Source organism: Botryllus schlosseri, chromosome 3 (genome assembly GCF_051294905.1).
Source record: "Botryllus schlosseri isolate E-star chromosome 3, Bs_hap1, whole genome shotgun sequence".
Lineage (NCBI taxonomy): Eukaryota > Metazoa > Chordata > Ascidiacea > Stolidobranchia > Styelidae > Botryllus > Botryllus schlosseri.
The window spans coordinates 9472239-9496066 of NC_137238.1; the positions used below are offsets into that span (position 1 = coordinate 9472239).

General features: G+C 39.7%; 1 protein-coding gene across 1 annotated transcript in view; it reads left to right on the forward strand.

Moving 5' to 3' along the window:
• The window catches only part of LOC145434824 (uncharacterized), a 50608-nt gene extending 27525 nt beyond the window's left edge, over positions 1–23083 (forward strand). Inside the window, exons 15-27 of the mRNA XM_080312050.1 lie at positions 27–151; positions 2516–2656; positions 2986–3108; positions 4805–4933; positions 5455–5551; positions 6666–6807; positions 9689–9845; positions 12627–12733; positions 14206–14299; positions 15163–15353; positions 16618–16755; positions 18473–18615; positions 22862–23083. Coding sequence (XP_080168176.1) covers positions 27–151; positions 2516–2656; positions 2986–3108; positions 4805–4933; positions 5455–5551; positions 6666–6807; positions 9689–9845; positions 12627–12733; positions 14206–14299; positions 15163–15353; positions 16618–16755; positions 18473–18615; positions 22862–23012 — 1738 coding nt within the window. The 3' untranslated portion in view covers positions 23013–23083. The remainder of the gene's footprint in view (positions 1–26; positions 152–2515; positions 2657–2985; positions 3109–4804; positions 4934–5454; positions 5552–6665; positions 6808–9688; positions 9846–12626; positions 12734–14205; positions 14300–15162; positions 15354–16617; positions 16756–18472; positions 18616–22861) is intronic.
• The last annotated feature ends 745 nt before the right edge of the window (positions 23084–23828 follow it).

The following is a 23828-nucleotide window of genomic DNA, read 5'->3' on the forward strand; positions in this document are numbered from 1 at the left end:
GAATATTCAATTATAACATTTTACAGATTGCTGTACGTAGCGGACACGGCCAACCCTTATCGAGTTCAGAGGTGTAAGACAGAGTATAACGGTGGCTGCGTCGATTTTCTCAACCCTGCGCAAGCCAGCCGACCAAACTGGATTGCTCTAAGTCAGTAGTTCTCAAACTTGTATCGATTGTCTAACTATAATTTGTTTGTTTTCAATGTGCTGCATACCACCGGGCTACCAAATGACTTATTTTACTCAAATCAGCATTGCATCTACGTAATAATGTACGGTACTTTTCGAATCTCAAATTAATATCACACGAGTGGCTGCTACAAGTGAAGTGGTTTTATTTGCCATGTCCAAGAATTCGTTTGCATCCAGGACGTATGCATATATAAGAGCATGGATCAACCGTACAAATCTACGGACTCGAAACGTATGGTTTTGTCATCGCATGCTGAAAATGTGCTATATTTGGGCAAGTAGTAGATAAGTCCTAAAGCTGAATGCCCGTATGACACCCGCAGGGCCGAAGCAGCACTTCTTCAGACCCCTCCTCAAAAAGCGTTTGTCTTGGGCCCCTCATGGGGTTGTATACCAAACCCCCTTTGCGGCGCCCCGTTTTACCGCTACTAGAAATGGGCGTCTAGCGTTATATAGGTACATTGCCTGCATGTGTCTATTTTGGTCGGTCATCTTTGCCGAAACTTCATATGTCTTAGTGTGTCGTGGAGCGGTAATGGCCCGAGTCGATGTGTATTTTTTGTTATAAATGATGGCTATTTTTATTTGGGCCAGGAGGCTAAGAAAATTTTGAAATTGCATGAACCTCCACTGAGTAATCTATAATTTATGCTGATTTGCAAAACAATTTAGAGCCCCCTTCGAGCTTGGGCGATCCCCAATTGGGTGGCTTTGGGGTGTGGCAGTTACGTCCCTTGACCCCCGTTTTCTTATTTGGCTTCCGGCTAATTCCATTATAATTTAACAGGGGCTGTAATGCATACCCTCAGAATGGTCCAATATTTACAAATGTTATTCTTTTTTGAATTCCAAGTATATTAAACAAAAAAAAATTGAAAAATGTTCAGCGGTTCAAAAGATATTGCGATTTAAAATCCTCTCGTCACTAGGTGGCGCTATTTTCAAAAATCTTTGAAATCGATATTTTTCGCTTAAATGATGGTAGAGAACCAATTAAAATGTCCAATTAACCAATTTTGGGGCCAAGGAATTCAATAAAACCAACTGTTTCGCCCTAAACTCAATGAAAAAAAAGTTACGGATGAAAAAAAAATGGGGGGGACGGGCTTGAAAATGTCTGTGGGATACGGCCTACACAAAGAAAAATTATTGTGAAATGTGCTTTCAAGGAGTATGGTTGATAAAAAGCTTGATTTTAAATTTAATATTTATTCCACCATGAAATATGCATTACATAAAAATTTCATGGTCACAACCCCAATCCCTGCTCACCGTAAATACTATTATCACCAGTCAAATATCTCAATAAATGTAGTGGTTTCTGTTTTTGAAATTTTTCAAGTAGAATCCGTGCGGAACCACCGCTTCAACAATAATAGAAGCAAATAACAAAAGACATATTTACAATTGATCTTGAAATGTGGCATGTCGACGACCCAAAATGCATGCCAAACACGAAACAAGAAATATGTTCGGATTTTTGACTTTTGACAATGCTAAGAGACAAAATGCATTTTCTTTTTTTATCTTTGCCTTATCTTCTGGAGAATTTGTGTATTTGAGGGCGGATCGTCGTGCAGTGTTTGAAACTTGAAAAATTTCAGAAACTGAAACAAATAAATGTATTCATATATTTGACTGGTGATAATAGTATTTATGGTGAGCAGGGATATGGGTTGGGACCATGAAATTTTTATGTAATGCATATTTCATGGTGGAATAAATATTAAATTTAAAATCAAGCTTTTTATCAACCATACTCCTTAAAAGCACATTTCACAATAATTTTTCTTTGTGTAGGTCGTATCCCACAGACATTTTCAAGCCCGTCCCCCCCATTTTTTTTCATCCGTAACTTTTTTTTCATTGAGTTTAGGGCGAAACAGTTGGTTTTATTGAATTCCTTGGCCCCAGAATTGGTTAATTGGACATTTTAATTGGTTCTCTACCATCATTTAAGCGAAAAATATCGATTTCAAAGATTTTTGAAAGTAGCGCCACCTAGTGATGAGAGGATTTTAAATCGCAATATCTTTTGAACCGCTGAACATTTTTCAATTTTATTTTTTTTAATAAACTTGGAATTCAAAAAAGAACAACATATATAAATATTGGACAATTCTGAGAGTATGCATTACAAATCTCAAAAAATTTGCTAAATTATAATGGAATTAGCCTTCCCCTATTCTATCCCGAATTTAATGCAGGCTTAGAGCTGGTTTTGTTGCTTTTAAACATATTGCTTTATTCCATGTTTGTTACTATTACATGTTTGTTCATTCATTCATTCATTCATTCATTCATTCATTCATTCATTCAGATGAACGTGCTGATAAGATATTTGTGTCGAGTGCTGGGGACGACAGGCTATTCTGGGTTAGCTATCTCGCTTTAGCGCAAAATAAGATAAAATCGAACCGAGTGAGACGACCGTATGGGATTGGTGTTCACAGAGACAGAGGTAGGCTCATTGAATTATTTGATCCCTCTAAACTTTATGGGCACGAGCCTGTTATTGAATAAGTGGCATGACAGTTCAAGTTTCAATATCTCAGTAAGGAATGCTATTGAATGTATTTCAATGGGCGGTTCCACATTGGTGTAAAGAAATAACGAAAAATTGATCGAAAAACCGCAAATAACTGAATTTTGTCGTAATTCAAAACAGCTGGTCCACACATGCAAATTTAGCGATGGAAAATTCATAAAGTATGCATCGCACCAGTTAACATCGCTTCGAGTTATCATTGATAACAGAAAGCAACGAAGCCAGTTTAATTTCTTTTACAGTTTACATCAGCGACACTGGTACAAAGTCCATTACAGCTTTTGATACAACCGGTGAAAATACGCTGACAATCTACGAGGGATTGCACGACCCACGCGGAATCTTTTTGCACGATCTGTCAGCAGGTAGGTCAAACAGTCCTGCATAAGAATATGAATGTCAAATGGTGGCCAGCGATACGACCATCAAGTCTCGGCTGGTCACCTTCTACATTATACAGTCATAAATAGGGCTATATGCAACATCATTCATATCTATCCCGTATATGTGTATCTATAATGAAGAATATACTTGGCGTCAATCATACTATCAATTATTAATTGATCATTTGATCATTTACTACCATCATTTTTTCAACTAACATTTTTTACAGCCACACGGTATTGAACAGTGGTTCCCAACATTTTTTGGTGTTGGAGCCGAATTTCAAATTTTACAGTACGTTTGGAGCCGCACGAATACACTCATTAGGTAGAGCAAAAATTATAAAGCATGGAAGCACGTATCAACGAATAGCAACATTAACAAGAAATAATACACAAATCAACTCAATGTCCAGCTTGACATTGGCTGTGAGCTCCTAGAAGTGTGTCAAAGCGAGGCGTAATTGCAGAGAATGCAGTACGCAGTAGCTGCTTGAGGTGGTCATCGGTCAATCGATTGCGATATTGATTTTTGATTCTAACCATTTTGCAAAAAAGTGCTTCACATACGTATGTTGATCCAAACAGAGAATCGTTTTTCTGGGCATTGGTTATCAAGTTAAGATACTTTCCCTCTGGAACTTGACTCCAAAGTACAAGTAAGTTGTAAGCTGTATGAAAGACAGATTGGCCATTTATCTTGAATCAAGTAACGAATATAAAGTTGAATATACCTGCAAAAAGGTGCTGGATCGCTCACGCACACCTAGAACTGTCAATAAAATACTTGAATAACTGTATAGCTGCCTTCTACATTCTATTTGCATCAGCCAAAATAAGAGATCGAATACGAAGCCTAAAAACAGTTGAAACAAATTGATACAGTAAATACACTACGCAACTACACATCCGTAAAAATATAAACGCATAAACTATATTCGTTCGATTTAAATTCTACAAGAGGGATGTTAATGGTTAGCACTTCGCAATGTAAGCACTGAGCCGATTAATCTACTACTACAACGTAAGCTGTTATCATTTCGTTTGTATTTAATTTATTTGTGATTGAACAATGGAGGATCAGTGAAACGCACAATCACTGAATGACTGGTTACTCTCACATGTGACACTGGCATATCGCGAACAATCCGAACATACACGAGATAAAGTGATTTACGCGATGACTTGAAATTGACTCGTAAAATTTGCTCCGAGTCACGAGTCAATCCACATTTCTGAAGCGCCGAGTCAAGTCAAGTCATTTTTGCAAGGTGACTCGAGTCAAGTCAAGTCAAGTCATACGAAAACGTTGACTAGAGTCATCGCAACACTGGGTCATACACTTTTAACCGTTAATGGGAGGTGGGTTACTTTTGTAATTGCAAGATCTGCCATACCTGCTAACGCAGAATGTCTAATGATAATTCAAATACGTGCAATTTCGAAAACATATTGAGTTTTCTTGACACAAAGCTGTTTCGCCCAGACGGTGGTTCCCAACGTGGGCGATAATACCCCCCAATGGGCGATTTTGAGAAAAAAAAGGTCCAAAATACCAAAGGGGGCGATTCATCATACCAAATATCAAATAAGGATTCTTTCTCTCTCTCTGTCATTCACAGTGTTTGTATCGTTATGATTTGTATGCTGAACTGACACAAAGCAATTACTTTTTAAGGAATTGGAAACAACGATTGCGCAAACCACAGGTGCCGTTACATATGTGTACCTGCCGGTCAAGATCGCCAGAGTTGCCTTTGCCCAAATAAGTATAGAGGCAAAAATGATGCCGAGGAGTGTAAAATAAGTAAGTATTTTGCGTGTCATGTAACATTATGTGACATTAATGTAGTTGAAAGTTTACTTCCGGGCTCGCAAATAATATTGTAATTTGATATGGATTGAAATTTTGCTATCGAATTTGGAATGGGGCATGGATTTAAATATTCCCAACAATGTTACAAGACATTGTCAAACTTTACGTATCATAAAATTACATTGTTGTCCATATCTGTCTGTACGAAGAAGAGGATATGGAACATTATCGGCGTCCCCTCAGGCTTATAAAGCTTCGGAAGCCATTCTTATGCAGAAATGCAGTATGATAGTCGCGTCAACGGTGATAAAGGATTCAAAATGACATGACTTTTATAATAAGTGGGTGTTATATTGCATCTGGGTAGGTGTAGGACTTCAGGTCGTGATTAAATCCGAAAATCCCACCAAGCCCACCGCTATGTCAGACAAGGTGTTATATTCACGATAGGGGCAGTGTTCAAATGTATTTATGGAAATGTGAATTGTTTAACGTGGTGTTTTTTCACACAGTCGCACCCTGTAGCAGTAACCCTTGCAAAAACGATGGCCGATGCATCAATAATGCGCGGAAGACGGATTACACGTGCGAGTGTCCTGCGGGCTACGGGTAAGACTCTCCATGACTTATTTACAGGTTGTGTGCCCAGTAATGCAGCATATTTTGAACTCGAATTTAAGTTTAAGCTTCAGTTCAAGGTTGCTTTGCAATGTAATATAATCCAAAGCTTGCTTCAAGTTTAATCAACCATCCGAGCTTTAGATTTTTAGTTAGGAGCTTGCTGATTGCGTGTAAAGCTCGCTAGGTTCTTGAACTCGAATTGAATGAAAACACATTGAAGTTGTATAATTGCTTTTGTTGAGATGATCCATGCTATGCATGGGTGATAGAAATTAATCGGGTCTTGCAAATATCGAATGTGGTCAGCCAAAGTCAGTGAACAGGAATAATCACATTGTGGATTGTTGTTGTTTAGTAGCATAATGTTTCATGAATCTATTGTCATTTTACACCAGCTCGTTATTATTACTAGGACTTCCAACCTTCATTGTAGACTTTCGTAAGACACCACTTATGTGGGTGCTTCATATTTGTTCTAAAGTTGGTTTCCTGCTTACACTACTCACTGAAGTTGTTATGCAGATACATTACTCTCAATTCTACATAAGTTTTTGAAACAAAACTACTTGCTATACTTTTCATTCTAATTCAATTTGTTGTTGAAAATTTCATCATTCAATACACCACAAGACTGCAATGCAACGAAAGATAAGAACTGTCGAAACGACTTGGAGTAGTTTTGATAATCAGACACCCATCTGGTGTAGGCGATGTAGAAAAGAGACATGAACACTGAATGAAAGTGAAAGAAGATAATATAAAAGGACAGGCGACAGGAAGAGGCTGCATGTGTCGGAAGGCGAGATCAGTATGTCAGGTCATGGTCCGATAAACTTGAGGGCCGACTAGTATACAACATCTAACAAGGTAAATTTTTGCGGCAACCAGGCGGAATAGCTTGTGTATGGCGGTACCTGAAGATATTTTCGAAAATTGCACCTATTCTTAGTGTCATTATCCGTTTATATATATATAGCAAAGACGCAATTTCGTGAGAAGCCTGCACCGATTTACTAAAATACATGCTACGGCTTCACCAAATCTACAAATTAGAGTGGCGTACTTTTCAGCAACACTGACCAATTTAACCACATCTGTTTAGCGGTAAAGACTGCAGCCAAGTGGACATCGACCTGATTAAAGAGGTCGATCCCGAAACTGGCGCTATCTACTTGAAATGCATCGTACCAAAGGGAACCAGGAGCCAGATCACATGGCTGCATGACTCCATCGAACTCGACCGGGTATGCTATCGCTGGTCACTTAATATGTTTACAGTAGAGAGAAAATACGCTGTGGTTGCCTTTGTATTCAATCTAGGGTTACCATATTTTGGAATCTGGAAAGGAGGACATTTTTTAAAAACCACAAAAGTTAATTTACCGAAATTGAAGTCTGCTGATTTTGAAATATTCACTGAAATTTTGTTGTGTTCACTAAAAAAGGGTCACCACTTTGGCTCGGGTCCCTCATTACCAGCATCTATGGTACCTCAATTGTGTCGACTAAGAACAAGGTCAGCACTATGATTCGACTCCCGAATGAACCGCTCGAACGTCCGCATTACCTATTTCGCGTCATTTAAGCCGATTTTCAGTTAACCCAGTCCATTAGCCTAGCTTTATAAGCTGTAAAGTAGGACGAATTGCCAAAAAGGAGGACATTTTCAATTCCCTGAAAAAGGAGGTAAAATCCTACTAAAGGAGGACGGATGGTAACCCTAGTATTCATGGTGCTTTGTCATCTACGTCCGATGGCTAATATTCTTATTACGTATTCCTGAGCTAAACACTGGAAGCGCGGCCCATTTCTCTCTAGGACACGGGTTCTTAACCAGGCGTACGGAACATCAAAGCAGGGGCACAAGATGCGGTGTCAAATTCTGCGCTGTTTAGTTGCGTGAATGATATGTGACAAGCAGCTTTGTAATGGCTGGGCACAATTATTCGAATATAGTAGAGAGAGTCGATTTTTTTGAATAGCAGTTATAATCTCAACAAGTATTATAGTTCCGTTACTTTTCCCTGTGCCGAAAGCCTCGAAACCTCGTTTGGCCATACCACAGCATCTGGTATATGTAATGCAAATCTACGCACATCAGGGTTGTAACCAAGTGACAAGATTATGAGTCACAAGTCAATTTTGCTTTTATAGTTTTGACTCGATTCAAGTCGAGTCATTTTCAATTCACCACCGAGTCAAGTCCGAGTCCAAGTCAGTAGTGGAGGGTCGGGTTCGAGTCATTGTGTTCACTGTTCCGTTTTGAGTTCAATCCGGTTCAACCCACTTTGTTCAACTCTGCCCGAGTGATATAAATGGCTTTCATTCATAATATCGTAATTTCCTCAGTCCTAACAGTTTCTGGCCCTATTTTCCAACTATCAGGACTGATAGACGAGATACCAATAACCTGGTGACTTTAATATTTTTCGAAGTTTGCTGTCCTAGTTGCGAGTCGTATGACTTGGTTCGAGACATGCAAAATAACATGAGGACAAGTCGAGTCACGATTTTCTGGTCACAATTCATTACAACCCTGGTGGTTTGTCATCTACGTCCGATGGCTAAAATTCTTGTTAATTATTCCTGAGCTAAAGCCTTGTGGCGCTACCCACTTTCTCTCTAGGAACGCAATGACATAGGAATTGACGAAAAAATACCAAATTATCCCTACTGTGGTGTGGAACTGCCAATATTTTTCCTTGGTTGCCTAAAAGTTATGTATTTGAGTTTTCCACATCATCGATACTGTTGTGACGTCATGATGAGTTGTACTCGACTACTCGACCATAATCCCAGTAGGCAATTCAGAATCGAATATCATAGCCACTCAATTTGGCAAAGCCCTAGAAGTCATGAACAAATTGGTTTGTACTATGTGGCAGAACTCATTTCAACACGGTCCGGTCATTGAAGAATACAGCAACAAAAATCCATTAATATATTGACTCACTGATTGATCGTGTGCTGTAAATGATGCACAGTTTTCGAGGCTGCTTTAGTGCTTATATTCAACACTCATGTTGCGAACACATTTGAGGATAAATCCTAATGCTACAATTTCATTTACTTCAGTAGGTCATTGCAGACAGGGGTTAGGAGAGGATTTTATGAAATCTCAAGTGGTATGAATGCTAGAGAGGGTAATAAACAATGGTCTGAGCCACATTCATGGCGGTGTAATTTATTCAACTTCAAAGACTCTTCCCATGACTATTTTCCAGAGGTAACGGCATAACAGGAATATGACGGTGTATATTGTTGTCCTTGATGTTTTTTTGCGACATATACACCGACTCATGATATACATACACACGGTCTGTGCATATACATGAGTGGATGGTATACATATGCTGCTAAACATGGAAGGTGCTGATATAGCAATGTAAGGCTTCCTAAGTCTTGCACCACCCCATCATGTTATCTCAGAAATGCTGAGCGACAAGCGGGGATCCCACAGGTAGCCTACCAGTATTGCTGATAGGGTATTTGGTCTGACCCGGTCGTGGCTTGAGCACATGATTTATGCAATCGAAAAGCGGAATGCTCCACTATTACGCGTTCTGCCAATAACAAGTACAGAAGAATATAAACCACTAGTCGAATTGTGACTATTGTGCTGATACGTTGTTTGCAGCGGCATACGCAAGAGAGTTCTAAATCGAAACAATGTCCTTCAGAAATGTCAATACTCTCCGATATTTATAAGTTCATTAGAAATTCAGCAATTGGTATCACACTGTTGCATTTCGACCAAATTTCGAATTCTGTACCGTCACTGTGATTCCTTGAAACGGATTTTAATCACTGAATACCCTGTGTCCAAGATAGCGTAATTGTGATCGGTAGGTCGTGGGTGCAATCCTAGCCGGGTCAGACCAAAGACCTGATGAGTAACACTGGTATTCGTATCTTCCCCGTTTGGCGCTCAGCATTAGCATGGTAGCATGGAGGGGGGTTGCAAGACTTTCGAGGATATATCCACAGTCCACACCTTCCTTGGCCAGCGGCATATGCACATCATGCACTCACGGTGTATTTATATCATGAGTCTGTATGTATGCCACAAAAATATCAAGAACAAAATATACAATGTCCTAACTGGTATTGATATTTTTCTTCCAGAGCTTAAACTGGGTTAAATTTGAAGAGGGAAATCGGCAGTTGACAATAGAGAGACCTCTCTACTTGTACTCTGGCGAATTCACTTGTCAGATAGAGGATGGCCAGGCTGTGAGAAGAGCCGATCTCACTCTGAAGATAAACGGAACGATAAAATCAGGTAGTGTTCAATTTAGAAGATTTTGGAAGTCAGCAGAATTACCACCCATGTAATGTTGGACAGTCCCGTCGATTGGATACCAGATACATTTGCGGAATGGTGCGCGAATGGTGTTGCTTGCCACTTCAATAGAAATTAGCTAACCTGTAAGTTATACTGCACCAACATGCAGAATCCCCAACACCAATGTTCCCTCTAATTTTTCACAACATGCGCAAACTCAACAATTCACTGCGCGGCCCCTTTTGTAGCAGTCCGTAATATAGGGACACGATATCTTGCTAGCAATGTGTGTTGACCAACAAAACCGCGATTCACCGGGATTTTTCCGATAAGGTTGAGTAAAAAAATGAAAAAAAGGTTTTCACTTTGACAAATGACCCGATATTTTGAGAAACCTTAACTTTCGCTGCGTAGGAGTCAAGATTTTCATCGCATTTTAGTACATTTTGCGCAGTTAAACATCTAAAATGGTCATCAGTTTGGTCTGTTAATCATCAGTGCACAGTGCCTTCTCTATTAGTGCTCAGCACAGATTTTTCTGTGCATGGCGACTTTGTCAGCAGTGCGTAGCCGCGCACGCGCACAGTTTAGAGGGAACATTTTCCAACACTGTGCCAAGCAATTCTGCAAGAGTAAGTGTGATCAGTAAGTGACCTTTTTGAGTGCCTTTTCCTGATAAAGTAGTTTTCAACGAATATTTTTCATTAGTTGCCATGTAGCTTCTTGTCTGAGAGCTACTTATGTAAGCACAGGATCGAAAACCTTTCCTAGATTTGGATTTACGAATTTTTAAAACCGGATTCGGGTTGAACATGGAATTTGTAACAGGTTATAATTTTTATGGTATTCTCCGGTGAATTTTAGCCTTCGCTGGATTTAGGACTGTGTTTGGACGTCGTAACAAATTAATTATTGATATATAGGCCTAACACACGGCAACTATTTTGAACGAAAAATTCGTTGACCATGGTTTTGCACTTGCTTTAGGCTACTTTTCGCTTGCTGATTCCAAAAATGCCGCTGGTTTTCTTCGTCACGTCAAGTTTTTGCTCTACGACATGCCGGAAATATGCAAATTTTCACTAATTTAGCCATATTACTTTTCCATACCATATAGAAATTCACACTTTGATCATATAATACGGTATACAGCCAAGAGGTCAATTGAATAATTAGGAAAAACGGTACTTGTATCGATCTAGGCGGATTATTTCACCCATTTTTGGTTACAGGATGCAATCATCCGATGATATTTCAGACACATATATGTTGCAAACTGCAGGATATGGGAAGTAGTAGAAACATTACATTTACTATCAAATAGGTCCAATACCCCATCCAGCTTATCCAGTGTAACTTGAAAGTCTTATACGCTCGATAATTTGGATCAAGATGAAGATCTTCGAGATAGCAGGCCTAATGATGAAGCTTCTGAAATGGAAGATGATTCAGAACGGAGAGTAGTCTTTCAACTCAAGTTAAATGATCTGACATAGGCTTTGTGACCTCGGAGATCTTCGAAACTTTTGGCATCCTTGCAAATTGAGAAAAGATTACTTGGCTAGAGAGAGACGATATCTCACTTTCGATCATGAGAAACGGCGTTTTCATCGTAGGGTTACTTTCGGTAGCTTTGTGTATTGCCGTGATACTGGCATTGGCATGACACTTTTACCATGGGTTGCTGTAGGAGTTAGGAATCCCGATTTACAACTCAACTGAATGGAAAATGTCTATTGATAGCTCAAAAGGATCCTAAAGTGTGGCGTTCTCCAACAAAACGGCAACGTCTCAGGTACAGTAATAGTTGCACATCAAGTTAGTCTTGGTGAATAATACATACAGATTGAAAATAATACAGAAACATTGAATTGTTGCAATATCACAACCACGATTTGATCATATGTGTCAGTTTGACATATTGTGTGTTCTTAATGGTCAGACAATAAGGATGCACATGTAACCCTGACACACATGTGCCACTGCGCTGCCATATGTTTATATCGGACAGCAGACGTTCAAAAAAGCTAAAATATAAAAATAATTTCCTGGGAAAACCTTGGCATAGTCAGCGATGGGCAAGGAGAAAGTATCCCTAATACCTGAAGATGATGGGGTAAGATACCAAAGTAGATTGGAGATTACATATGTAACCTGACTATTGCTCGAGTATCAAATGAGAAAACCCACAGAATTGGGTAAATATGGACCCTGAAACTCGCACTTTATTAGTCTGGCAGAAGCAATATCAGTTAAATCAACCAAATAAAGCAGTACAAATGTTTATTTGTAGTTCATTGATCTACTCTCGACTGCATATGAATTTTGAAACGTTTTATACAATAAAGACAAAATATTTAAAGTAGTTCTTTTATGTGGGTTATGAGACAATGTGGTAGGTACCTAACCCAAAAACTTGTCGTGGTTGAGAATAACGGAAGTCAATTTTGAATTCAGCGCCCAAAAGTTGGTCGAAGTCAATCGTCTGATCAAAGTCAACAAAAATTGTGTGTTACCAGTGAATCAATGCCAATTCGAATCTGGAACTGAATTTGTATTTGGAATCCAGGGTTGTAATGACCCGAGTCGCGATTTTGTGGTGACTCGACCTAACTCGAGTCATTTTTTCAAATGCGTGAAATGACTCGACTCGAGTCAAAACTATGAAAGTGTGATTGACTTGTGACTTGGAACCTTGTTACTTGGTTACAACCCTGTCGGCATCATAAATTCATTGATCTATGCTTTTCGTAACGAATAGAATATTTTGTTCTACAGCTTGTGGACAGGCGCCCGCATTAGTCAAGGAAGAAATCAGTAGCAAAATCAGAGGAGGTGCAATCACTAAAGTCGGAGATGCCCCTTTCGTGGCCATGCTGCACAAGGTTTGCGTAGAGCATGTTCATCCTGTACTTAGAGTCGGGCAAATCGAGCGTTTGAGTGTTTCAACTCCTAGTTGAATATGAAGCTTCGATTCGAGTTCTTAAGCATCACTCATTGTGGCGCCATGCATATATTGCATATCATGAAAATGTGGAAACAAATCAAATTTCACCGGTTAAACGTCACGAGAAGAAATTTGCCATAAAAATGTGGCAATGCCTTGGATTAATCATTAGTTCAATCAAGCATTGATTTTTCATGTGTTTAAATGCTGTAATGAAAGGTTAGTATGGATGAAATAACTGTCCAGAAAAAATATTTCAGTCGCAAAAGCCATATCAATGCATTACTCAAAAAAGTAGAGTCTCAACAAAGATGGTTGCAGTCTACTGGAGTACAAGTAACGTCTTAAATTTATTATCAATTGCAAATTGAAATAACTATTTTTATGGCTTGCCAAAAGACTTCAAGTAGAAGTAGGATGCGGAAGTTCTGAGAAGTATTCAAGTGAGTTGTTCGAAGAAGTAAATTAGGACGAGACGTTGTAAACTTTTCATATTCATTATTAGCCGGCGATAGTTTTCAAAACTGAGAGAGAACGTAAAATGATGAATGGCGATGACCATAGCTACAATTTTCGAATTCGAATTGCCTCATTTTCGTGACAATTGCGCTCTTGAAAGTGTTACGAATCCTGCAAAATGCTACTTTCTAATAGAAAAACATTAACAAGTAAGCTATCCGGCTTCAACAACGGTGGAAGTAGCAGCTTGATTCTTAGAGGTGACTCGATTCAGGTTAAGTCAGGGGGTCCGCGAAACCTTCAAATTTTTATAATGTGGTTGATAACATAATTAGAGAGAAATCACGAATGAGATTCGCTTCATAACTGCTAAAACGTCAGGACTCACATAAATAGAATGGCCTTCCATAAACAGAATGGCCGTCTGAGATGAAATATTACACCGTGTGAAGTCATTGTAGTTTCCAAATTGCCAATAGCCAACTGATACAAACATACTACTGAAGTTTAGAGATGTTCTTTTGGTATATTTGGAAAATTCTTTTGGCCGAAATTCATTATCTCCTCTAACATGTACATGTACATAACCGCAAGGTGGATTATCTAACAGATCTTTTCCAATGGCAGAATTTATGGCCTTTGATTGTTCCGCATCAATCTTGAGCGGATGAGTCAAGATTGAGCTTTTCACTGGGCATGTTCTAATAAATCTAGGGGCGGGTTTATGCGAAACAAACAAAGATCGTAAATTCTGCCATTGGCAAACATCTGACATCAAACATCACTTGGATTTAAGAAGTCCGCTTAAATCATCATGCCGAGCACTACCTGTAATTGTTGCTTGCTGAAAAATCTCTGAATCATGCACTCGACAGTTGTCGGCTGTCGCTAGGATTCAAATCAGCTAATGCTATATGACTGAATGATATTGTAAGGTGTGTTTATCTGCAGGAGACTCGTCACGTAGACATCGGTACTGGAGTATTCTGTGGTGGAGCACTGCTATCCACGAAGCATGTGATCACTGCGGCTCATTGTTTCGGCAGTAGGTGCTATCATTCTATTTCCTCATTTGTCTTAACCTAGTGTATGGACTTTCTGGCAGTTGTGAGGACAATGACCTGATTAAGAATTGGAACGCTTGATTAAGAATTGATTAAGAACCCCGAGCGCTTGACTTATTGATGAAGTTCGATATCAGGAAGTGTTAATTCAAAACAAAACTCGTATCGAAAGTGGGGTAAAACAGTTACCGTATCTTTGGATGCGGAAAGGAGCACACTGTTTACAGATCGGAAAATTATGTTGTTTTGACTAAAAAAGTTGATTTTCCCATCTCGACTCCCAGATGACCCACTTTATAATGATACCGCCGTAGTGTTGACTGAACAAACTCCCAAAAACCTCTGGAACATCCGCATTCCCGGTTTGGGGTCATTTAAGGCGTTTTTGAGTTGTACCTGTACATTAGCCTGGCTATCGATGCTATAAATGGGGGTTGAATTTCAGTTTCTTGTGTCTTGCTTATCGCCAGCAGGCTGCGCAGCCCCAGACTGAAGCTTTCCAACGGCATCGAGCGATACTAGTGCTACAAATTTCTCTCATAACTGGGAATACAGTTAGACTCATTCTATTAAACTATGTGTATTATCTATTTAAATATTTTATTTGTGTTTTTTGACGGGTTTATCCATATTAAAATTAAGACACCTAGTGTGAATATATCCTATCAACGTAATTTCAAGTTGAATGAATCTACCCGAATATATTTTACTATATGTAGATTTTCAAAATAGTCTTGGCCCCTTGGAGCTTGCTCCCAACATTCGGGGGTTTTCGGTGTGACAGTTAAGTCCGCAGAGCTGTCCATCACTACAATTTCACTAAAACATTTTCAAATGTCTTCAGAGGTATCAATCAGAGAGACAATGGTGTACGTCGGAAAGTATGTAGCGGACGCCAATGTAATAGCAAGGAGGCAACAGTCGTCTGGCATCAAAAGCATTGTCGTTCATGAAGATTACGTTCCGTCGAGCTTACATGCTGATTTCGCGATACTTACAATGAAATCCGAGTTCTATTTCTCGGCGTTTGTGAAGGTGGGATACTGGTAATGCTCTTAGTCGAAATTTATTTGGCCACGAAAACGCTATAGGCAATTCTGCCCGGCATTTAGGAATAGGAATAGGTCGTAATGTATTTTTGTCCTTGATGTTTTTGCGGCATACACACCGACGAATGATATACACATTACACACACACACACGATCTGTGCATGCATACAATGAGTGTTTGATATGCATATGATGCTGGACAAGGAAGGCATTATAAGTCTTTCATTACCTCTCCATGCTATCCCGGAATACCGATCGCCATGTTGGGAAGCCACAGATGCAAGATTTACAGCATGTCTTTGGTGAGACCCGGCCTCGGATCGAACCCATGACCTAATACTGATCAAGAAACTGGACGCTCCTCAATCACGCTATCTTGTCATTTCCAATTCCGCTGCAGTCCTAGTTCCTGGTACCACCACGGCGGTACACGCCGTTGCCATGGATAACTATGTGGCGGGTGTAACCATGAAGGGGCTACAGCAGTGGTTCCCAAACTTTTTGCCACATCTCGTTGTTTCCAAGTAGTGTCTCTCGGTTACGCCTTTTATTTCAGTAAAAACGGAAAAAAACATGATCACATACGCATTAAAGTGGAAATGACAATAAAATTTTGGTTGCACTTGTGATGGAACAGGAAGAAGACGTCCAAAAGTTTTCGTGAAAACAGCGTTTCAAAAAATGAAGCGTTTCGTAAATCAATGTGCTCTTCTTCTGCAAACGATTGCTTGATTTTTGGTTTTTAATTGGATTGGCTACCCTCCTATATTTGTTTACAGCAAATCGTGAGTTTCGAAGTGCAAGTTGAATTCCAGACAATGCGCTCATGATTTGCGACACGATTCCTTGTTCATGAGTCGAATTGAAACGAATCAAAAGTATTTTATCCAGACACAACAGCACAATTATGGCGTGGATATTACCCTATTCACTGGCAATGTCTGATGGGTTTAATGGACATGGTCTCATGTGCTTATTTATCAGCATTGCAAGTCGCATTATGCTTGTCTGGGTGCCTTATCTTCAATATTATACAGTGTTCTTCCAAAATCTCAGTAATACTCGCAGCACGCATTGGAATCTGTTACGGCACACAGTTTGGGAATCACAGGGTTGCAGCTTGCAGGGTATTATATATTGTCTTTGAGAAGGAGTCACGATTCAGGGAAGTTGATTGAAGTAACTACAGAAACTCCTTGCCTTATGACTGATTTTAATTCTCAGCTGGGGCTCTAATTTTGTCTTTCAGCCCGTCTGTCTTGCTGATCCTCAAGATAAGAACGACGACATAACACCGCGTTCTGTACCAGGAAGACCGACCAAATACGGTGTCGTGTATGGCTGGGGGCTCACAGAGGGCGGTGCAGAAGCAAAGCAGATGCGCGAAGTAAGTCACTTATCCGCAGATGTGGTCAGTCGCGAAGTACGCTAGTTTATTGGTTTGATAGACTTGTACTGTGTACAGGGGCTGCCCTTTTTTCGCTTATTGTCTATGGAAAGTGTTTTTTCGATGCAATTTTTGTCACTGTAGTGATCTAGGCCTCTTTTGACAACCAAATCTGATAAGAATCGATACAAAAACCTGAAGGTATGATTTTTGTTCGTTTTATGCGATCAACAACGATTACTACAGTGTAGTGTGCAGGTGTAACCCATTTATCACACGCAGGTACAGCGTTTTCAATGTGTTGTCTTATTTTTATGGGTTTAACTCATCTCAAAGAAATGGGTCAAAACTTTTTTGTTATCTGAGTAAGGAGTATCATGGAGAAAATGTATTTATTCGATAAATTGGAAAATTGTCGATTTTTCACTGTGATAAACCCATAGGGGCAGACCCCTCACTTATACACAAGAACGGACCTTTTAATCAGCATCTTAAGATAAATTGACCATCAAATTTTCAAGTTGATCGTGTGATTACTGCTCCCTCAAAAGGATTCATGCCTTTCAAGGTATGAAAAACCGAAGTTTCTAGAAATAAAAGACATTTTAATTTCTTAACATGTAAATGTCTCAGTACTACTCTGAAAACGTCAGTTTCAACACCGCTTGTGCACTAAAACGGCCCAGCAGAATAGGTTTTCCTTTTCCTTTCCAGTCATCAATTTACCTAGACCGTGCGTTGCCTATTTGGCTAATAACACAATAATCGGACAGGTGGCAGACATTATGCCTCGGGACAGATGGCAGCAAATGAAAACATACCTACATTTCAATGATAGTATAATACAGGCAAAGATTTTTAAATTCGGTCAGTGCCGGTGATTAATGATCTACTTTCCAATTTTCAAAATTTTGACGGACAGTGAGTAATATAGCCAGTTTCATTCATGCCACAACCTTAGTTAGTGTGTATCCAATAGATGGGCGGGTACGATTCTCACATATTTAGCGACATCACGGTCAAAATTAAGCCTAAAAATCCAATGATTTGACGAACTTGGACCAAGACGGGGCTCATGCACTTTCGGTCTCAAAACCGATTTTCTCCGCAAGGCCGCAGCAGTGAGTTTGGTCCGAAAGCCCCACAGGTCAGTCGATTAGTCGGCCCGTCTCCAGAATACAAATTAGGTACCGGTTCGTCAAATTTGTGATACATAGGCAAGGCATATCCAATCCTTTAAAGATGCAGGAAAATTAAAAATGACATCTGATAGAACAAATATCAACAAAAAATGATTTTTGAAAGTTTTCCATTTCGAGGGGTAGCCTATCCCCTAGCCTAGAGCATGACTATGAAACGATCAATTGATTTTCCGCTTAATTTGGACAAAAGTCAGCTGACAAAAGTGTTCGGATTAAGCGGAGTCTACTTGTAGTAGTAACAATGCCATAAATTCCGAGAATTTCTAAAGTTATAACTTATTACCGCAATTCCTTTATTATGTCATGGATATTATATATATATATATATCATCGATTGTGCTTCATCGTCCGATATTTATATAGCGATGCAAGTCTATCGATAACTTCATTTTACTTCACAAAATCTTAGTAGTTTGACTTCAAAAATGTTGAAAAAGAAGTCGACACACTATAAAAAATAGCCACTTATGCCATGATCAGTGATCACTAAATGATAAATAATTTCAAACGTTCAGGCCATCATTCCAATCATAAAATCGAAGCAGTGTGAACGCCATTACCAGAAAGGCGCAATCACCAACCTCATGTTCTGTGCGGGCGGCGGAAAACACGGAGATGCCTGCAAGGGAGATTCCGGCGGTCCGTTTACTTTGTGGAGGTATACTATTTGCGATCGGATTTCATGCATCTATAGTCTGTATCTATTTGTAGCCGCAGTAGTTCAATTGTCACGCCCATTGGTCTAATACAGTGCTTTTCAACCTTCTTGAGCTTCATTCGCACTTTTTTTGTGAAAGAAATTTCATTCGCACAAAATAACCGAAAATTGTTATACAAAAAAGAGCAGAAAATACAACATTTATTCGTTCAGATGTTCAACGAATTGGCTATACTATGTATAGGCTATCTTAAGCTAGCAAGTGTCTCATTAAAAAGGCCACTATTTTCGCTCGTTTTGATTCACTAAAAACCTTCTCGGCCAAACAAGTTGTTGGGTTTTTTACAAGAACGTCTACTAAAGTGCTTGTATGGCCAGGTCTTAAAATGTGTTCTGAACTCCTATCCCAAATACAACGTATTTTTCACGAGTGAGAAACACTTGCTGGAAGAAATCGTTTTGAGAGCTGACAAAAAGATGTAGGAGGCGCCAGTATGCCGAAAGGGTGAAAAATCCACTTGTTTGCGTTGAGGCCTTTTCCATATGTCTTGGAAAATAAGGTCCAAACGATCAAAGAAAGTAGGCACTTCAGAGCTCGCTACCTCATGATACGTTGGTCCAACTTTTTTTTTCGATTTCCCATTTTCTGTCTCGCGAGTATGTGGGAAAAGCAAATAAATTCACGATACTGTGTGTTCTGCTCTTTAGCTCAATCTAACTTGGGAATTCATAACAGTTTGATAACGAGCAGCATTTTAGCCTACCACCAAAATCTGAGTTTTTGTGGCATTTCGCGACCTGAGCCTCACCCACGAAAATAAATCTATTTTTAATATTACAGTATAGTAGACTATGCTATGATTTTACGGACATGTATGACTTACAGAACGCGCATACCACAATTATATCCAACAAAGCTCTACAAAATATGTTTGACGCGCGCGATTTCAAATAAGGGTGAATTAAATTCCTCTGCGTGACGCAGTTGTACTACTATCTACTCAGATTGCAAGAACGGGACTATTGCGTGCCGACAACGGAGCATATCCATATCGAATGGTTTGGCCATCCAGCATCGGTCATTTTTGGCCAAAGTTTTGTCGACGCTTATGTTTTGGCACCGCATTTTATCAGCAGTGTGTTGGCCAAAACTTTACGTCTTCATGTGACCCGATGCAGAAGGGGTTGGCCTCTAAATGAATGAGTCACATAGACCTGAAATCGCTCGTTGCTTATCCCTAGTCCCTACACTAGTTCGTCTCAACGGTCTTGGACCATGATTTCCAGAAAAAAAACTGTAGGTCAAATCTTATCATGAATTCTCTCAATAAAGCCATATTTTCTGCTTGTCTCGCTCATTGGCTACAGTGCGCAACCGTGACCTCATAAATTTGTAAAAACTATCGCAGGATTTTTTGCAATAAATTCGACAAATATTACATAGATACAGGTAGGTCTGGCACCGCGTCGACCCAAAATTATAGCCTTTGCGGTCCATACTTTAATAACCCTTGAAGGGGTAAAATTTGCGTTACAGTAACTTGCAAATGTGAGTCTGTAATGATGGTATTTACTACTATCCTCGTGCCTCGCACATATCGAACAGTTATTACGAAAGTATGATGACTGTTTACCGAAAGAAAGCAGAAAGTCAATTAGACGTCATTTTTTCAGCCTGTCGCAGGCTCAGACGGACTGCTTGTATGTCTGCCACTACACAAACTTGCATGCCAGGCTTTTGGTTACGTAATAATTATAGTGCGAAAATATTAATTCACTACGGCTTGCGATAGCTACGATTAGTCGCGCGTAATAAGTTAAACAAGTTTTTACAATTGCGTCGCAACAACACAAGTTACACTGCCCTTGAATTTCCTATTAGGTTTATTTATTATTCCAGGTCAGAAAAATTAACAAATATTTTTCACGATTTTCATTCGCACTCATCCGGGATTTACATTCGCACTATTCGCACCACCTTCGTCATTCGCACTCATCCGGGATTTTCATTCGCACCATTCGCACCACCTTCGTCATTCGCACTGCAATTTTTTTCATTCGCACAAGTGCGAACCGTCACACAGGTTGAAAAGCACTGGTCTAATAGACTGGTGGGTCTGGTTCGATTCAAGCTTGCTGTCCTCAGCCACGGAAGCGCAACTGCAGTAAGGGCATCCCAGTTGCACCCGGATGGGCATCAGAAGTGAAGCTTCGGCCAAGTCAGCACAAATATGCTGTGACCCTATATACCCCTGTGCCGAATCGGAGCTGAACTTGTCTGCCCTTACTTACAGAGTGTGAAATCGGTTTTCCTTACTACCGACTCTAGTCATTTACGATATGCCGACTCTGATTCCAACTCCAGAAACTTAAGACCGGGGGTTCTCGAACAGTGGCCGCAGGAGAATTTTGAGGGGGCTACAGAGCTATTTGTAAAGCTGTAGAATTAGTGTAAGTTTAGGTATACTTGTTATGTTATTCGCTCAAAAATATATTCACATTATCGAACTATACGTCGGCCACATAAAGATTCTCATCCAACTGAGATTAGACGTATTGGCACGTAAGGAGTCACAATGTACAAATCGAAAATGCGAGGGGGAAGCGACGGTACAATATAAAACTTTTTAACGGCTCTTTTTAATAACTTCTAAAAACATTTGGTTTTATTATATAGTTGTTGGAATCGGAGTCAGGCGCACTTTAACAATCTACGACGCCAGCCAGCATATATTTTCCCGAACTCTGAATCCAAAGGGTGTTAGAAAATTTCTATCACGCCAACTCCATCCAGAGATAATTTAATGAAACTCCGACTCCGACTTTACGGCCCCGTTTGCTTGGAATTTAGTTTCGATTATGGTTCTTGCATATGTCTTCACTGTTCATATCTCATCGCTAGTGAGGACTAAAGAAAGTCCGTATTTTGGGTCACGAAAATATGGTAACCCTATGCCACGGGTGGAAAACTTTTTAGCTGGCTTCGGCTATATGGAAATAGCATTCCACGGGGCAAGAATTAGCTGATATGAATGAGCGTATTGCCTTGACGTGCAATGACCCAGACACTGCCAAGACCAAGTCGATTCCCCACATGATCAAGCATTACAAGGACGTAGTTTCCAGCAAGTACCGTGTTTAGCTAACCCCAATATCGATTCTTTAGCCGTCGCTGAGAAGTGTTGTCAGGTATCGTGCTCGCTTATAGTTAAAATCAGAATGAAAGTGATGATAATGATATTTTTTGTTGTATTTGTATTTCTTTATTAAGATATTATTTCTATTGTTGTAACCATGCCCGACGCCTATGTTGGAGAGCTCAGTGTTGTACTGGTGTAAAGTTATAAAGACGTGGTGGTTAATCTGTGTGGCCTATTTTATCTCGATGTTGAATTCGTGCGGCCTGTACGAAATTTGAAAAGTGGCCCGCGACCCGTAATGAGTTGGCGACCCCTGGTCTATAATATTGGTTATTGTATATATCGCTAATAAATTTCTCTTCTTCTTTCAATCCACGTGATCAGATATATTGGTAAAGCTGATCGAGGGTGGTAGTACCTTCAGATAGCAAGCGAAATACCATTCCGCGTCTATGGACAATGGACAATAAACAATTGACATATATGTATTGAGGGTTTCGTACAACATGCAGTGCCCATTTTCGGACAAGGTTTTATTTGCTAACACACTTCGCGAAGTTGCATGTTGGCTGAAACTTCTGAAATCTTGGTTTATCGTGGGGCGATAATGGCCGGCGCTGAAATGTCTAATAAAAATATTGATGCGTATATTATTCCTTGAGGCACTACCACTACCCATATTAAAAAGAGACACCTGCTTGCCTTAAATCGCGCAATGCGCGAATAAACTTCCGAAGTTGTAGGTAACCCCCTGTTATTTATGTTGATCTGCGAAATAATTTTGGGCCCCCGTCGAGCTTGGCTTGGCTTGGGGTGCGGCAGTTACGGCCCTGGTAAGTATAAAACTTATCATTATCATGTTGAAATATATATTAAGAAAAAGTTTAATCGAGTTGCCACAGTAATTAGTACGCATTTTATCACTAGTATACCAACATTTCTTGAGGCTTTCGCAGGCCGCACAAAACGGTCTTGCGAGCCGTAGTTGGCCAACGTAGTTTATCAAATTGTTATTACTTGACTATGCCACTACACCACTCTAGTCACAAAAACCCAGCAGTAATTTTATAGGTTGTTGCAAATTTAACGCTATTACCTATTTCTAGCAAAAGAAAAAACAGATGGTTCGTTGGCGGCCTGGTGTCGAAGGGGCAAATGTGCAAGGGAGGACAACAAGGCACAAAACCCGGCGTGTATGCCAAACTAGGAAGGGGTGTGAGGAAGTGGATTTATCAGATCACCGAAATTGAAATGTAAATCCTTAAAAATACACGCAATCACGCATGCGGTGTTTTGTCAATGTGTTTTCAATCACGAATGAATATGAATAAATGGGATGGCTTGACGGCTATTTGAACGATTCGCGGAACATTAGTATTCTGATCAAACAGTTACTTGGACTTCGTTAGTGTGTGTAATAGCGTTCAGAAGCTACTACTCGATTGTGCTACATGAGAGGTGTACATGATTAGGAGCTTTGTTTCAGACCGTACAGGAATGCGTTTTTTCCGAAATGGGATTGGGTCTGGTACTCTGGATTCATATGATTTTCCCGAGTTTCGAATCAGGACATAATTATGAATCTTTAATTCAGAAAAGTGTCTGTATTAGTTTAGCTCGATACTTTTATTGGAGTTGGACACCGTAATTTAGATATCCGTGCTGTCTCTAACAAATTATTATCGATGACAGGCCATATAGATGCTCAGCCTTGAGCTCGATTCATGCGAATCAAGATCGGTATTGAGAGAGCATACGAGTCACGGAAATAGGGTTGCATTTAAAACAATTTTTTTTTCGAAGTTGTATAATTATGCCATAACTGTGTAAATACTTTCCAAAACACATGTTGTATGAGCCTACGGACGACTACCACCCTATATAGCCAACGAATGCGATATGGGAAGGTTGGAACTCTCAAAATAGTTGGTTCAGCAGCTAGACTTATAGTAGCCTACGTCAAATGAGCTATATTTACCCTATGTTTTCATTTGTGAATGTCAGTCCACTATGACGTCAAAATTGTATATTCGTGATGTCATGGCTTTACAATTTTTTTTTAACCGGACTGCG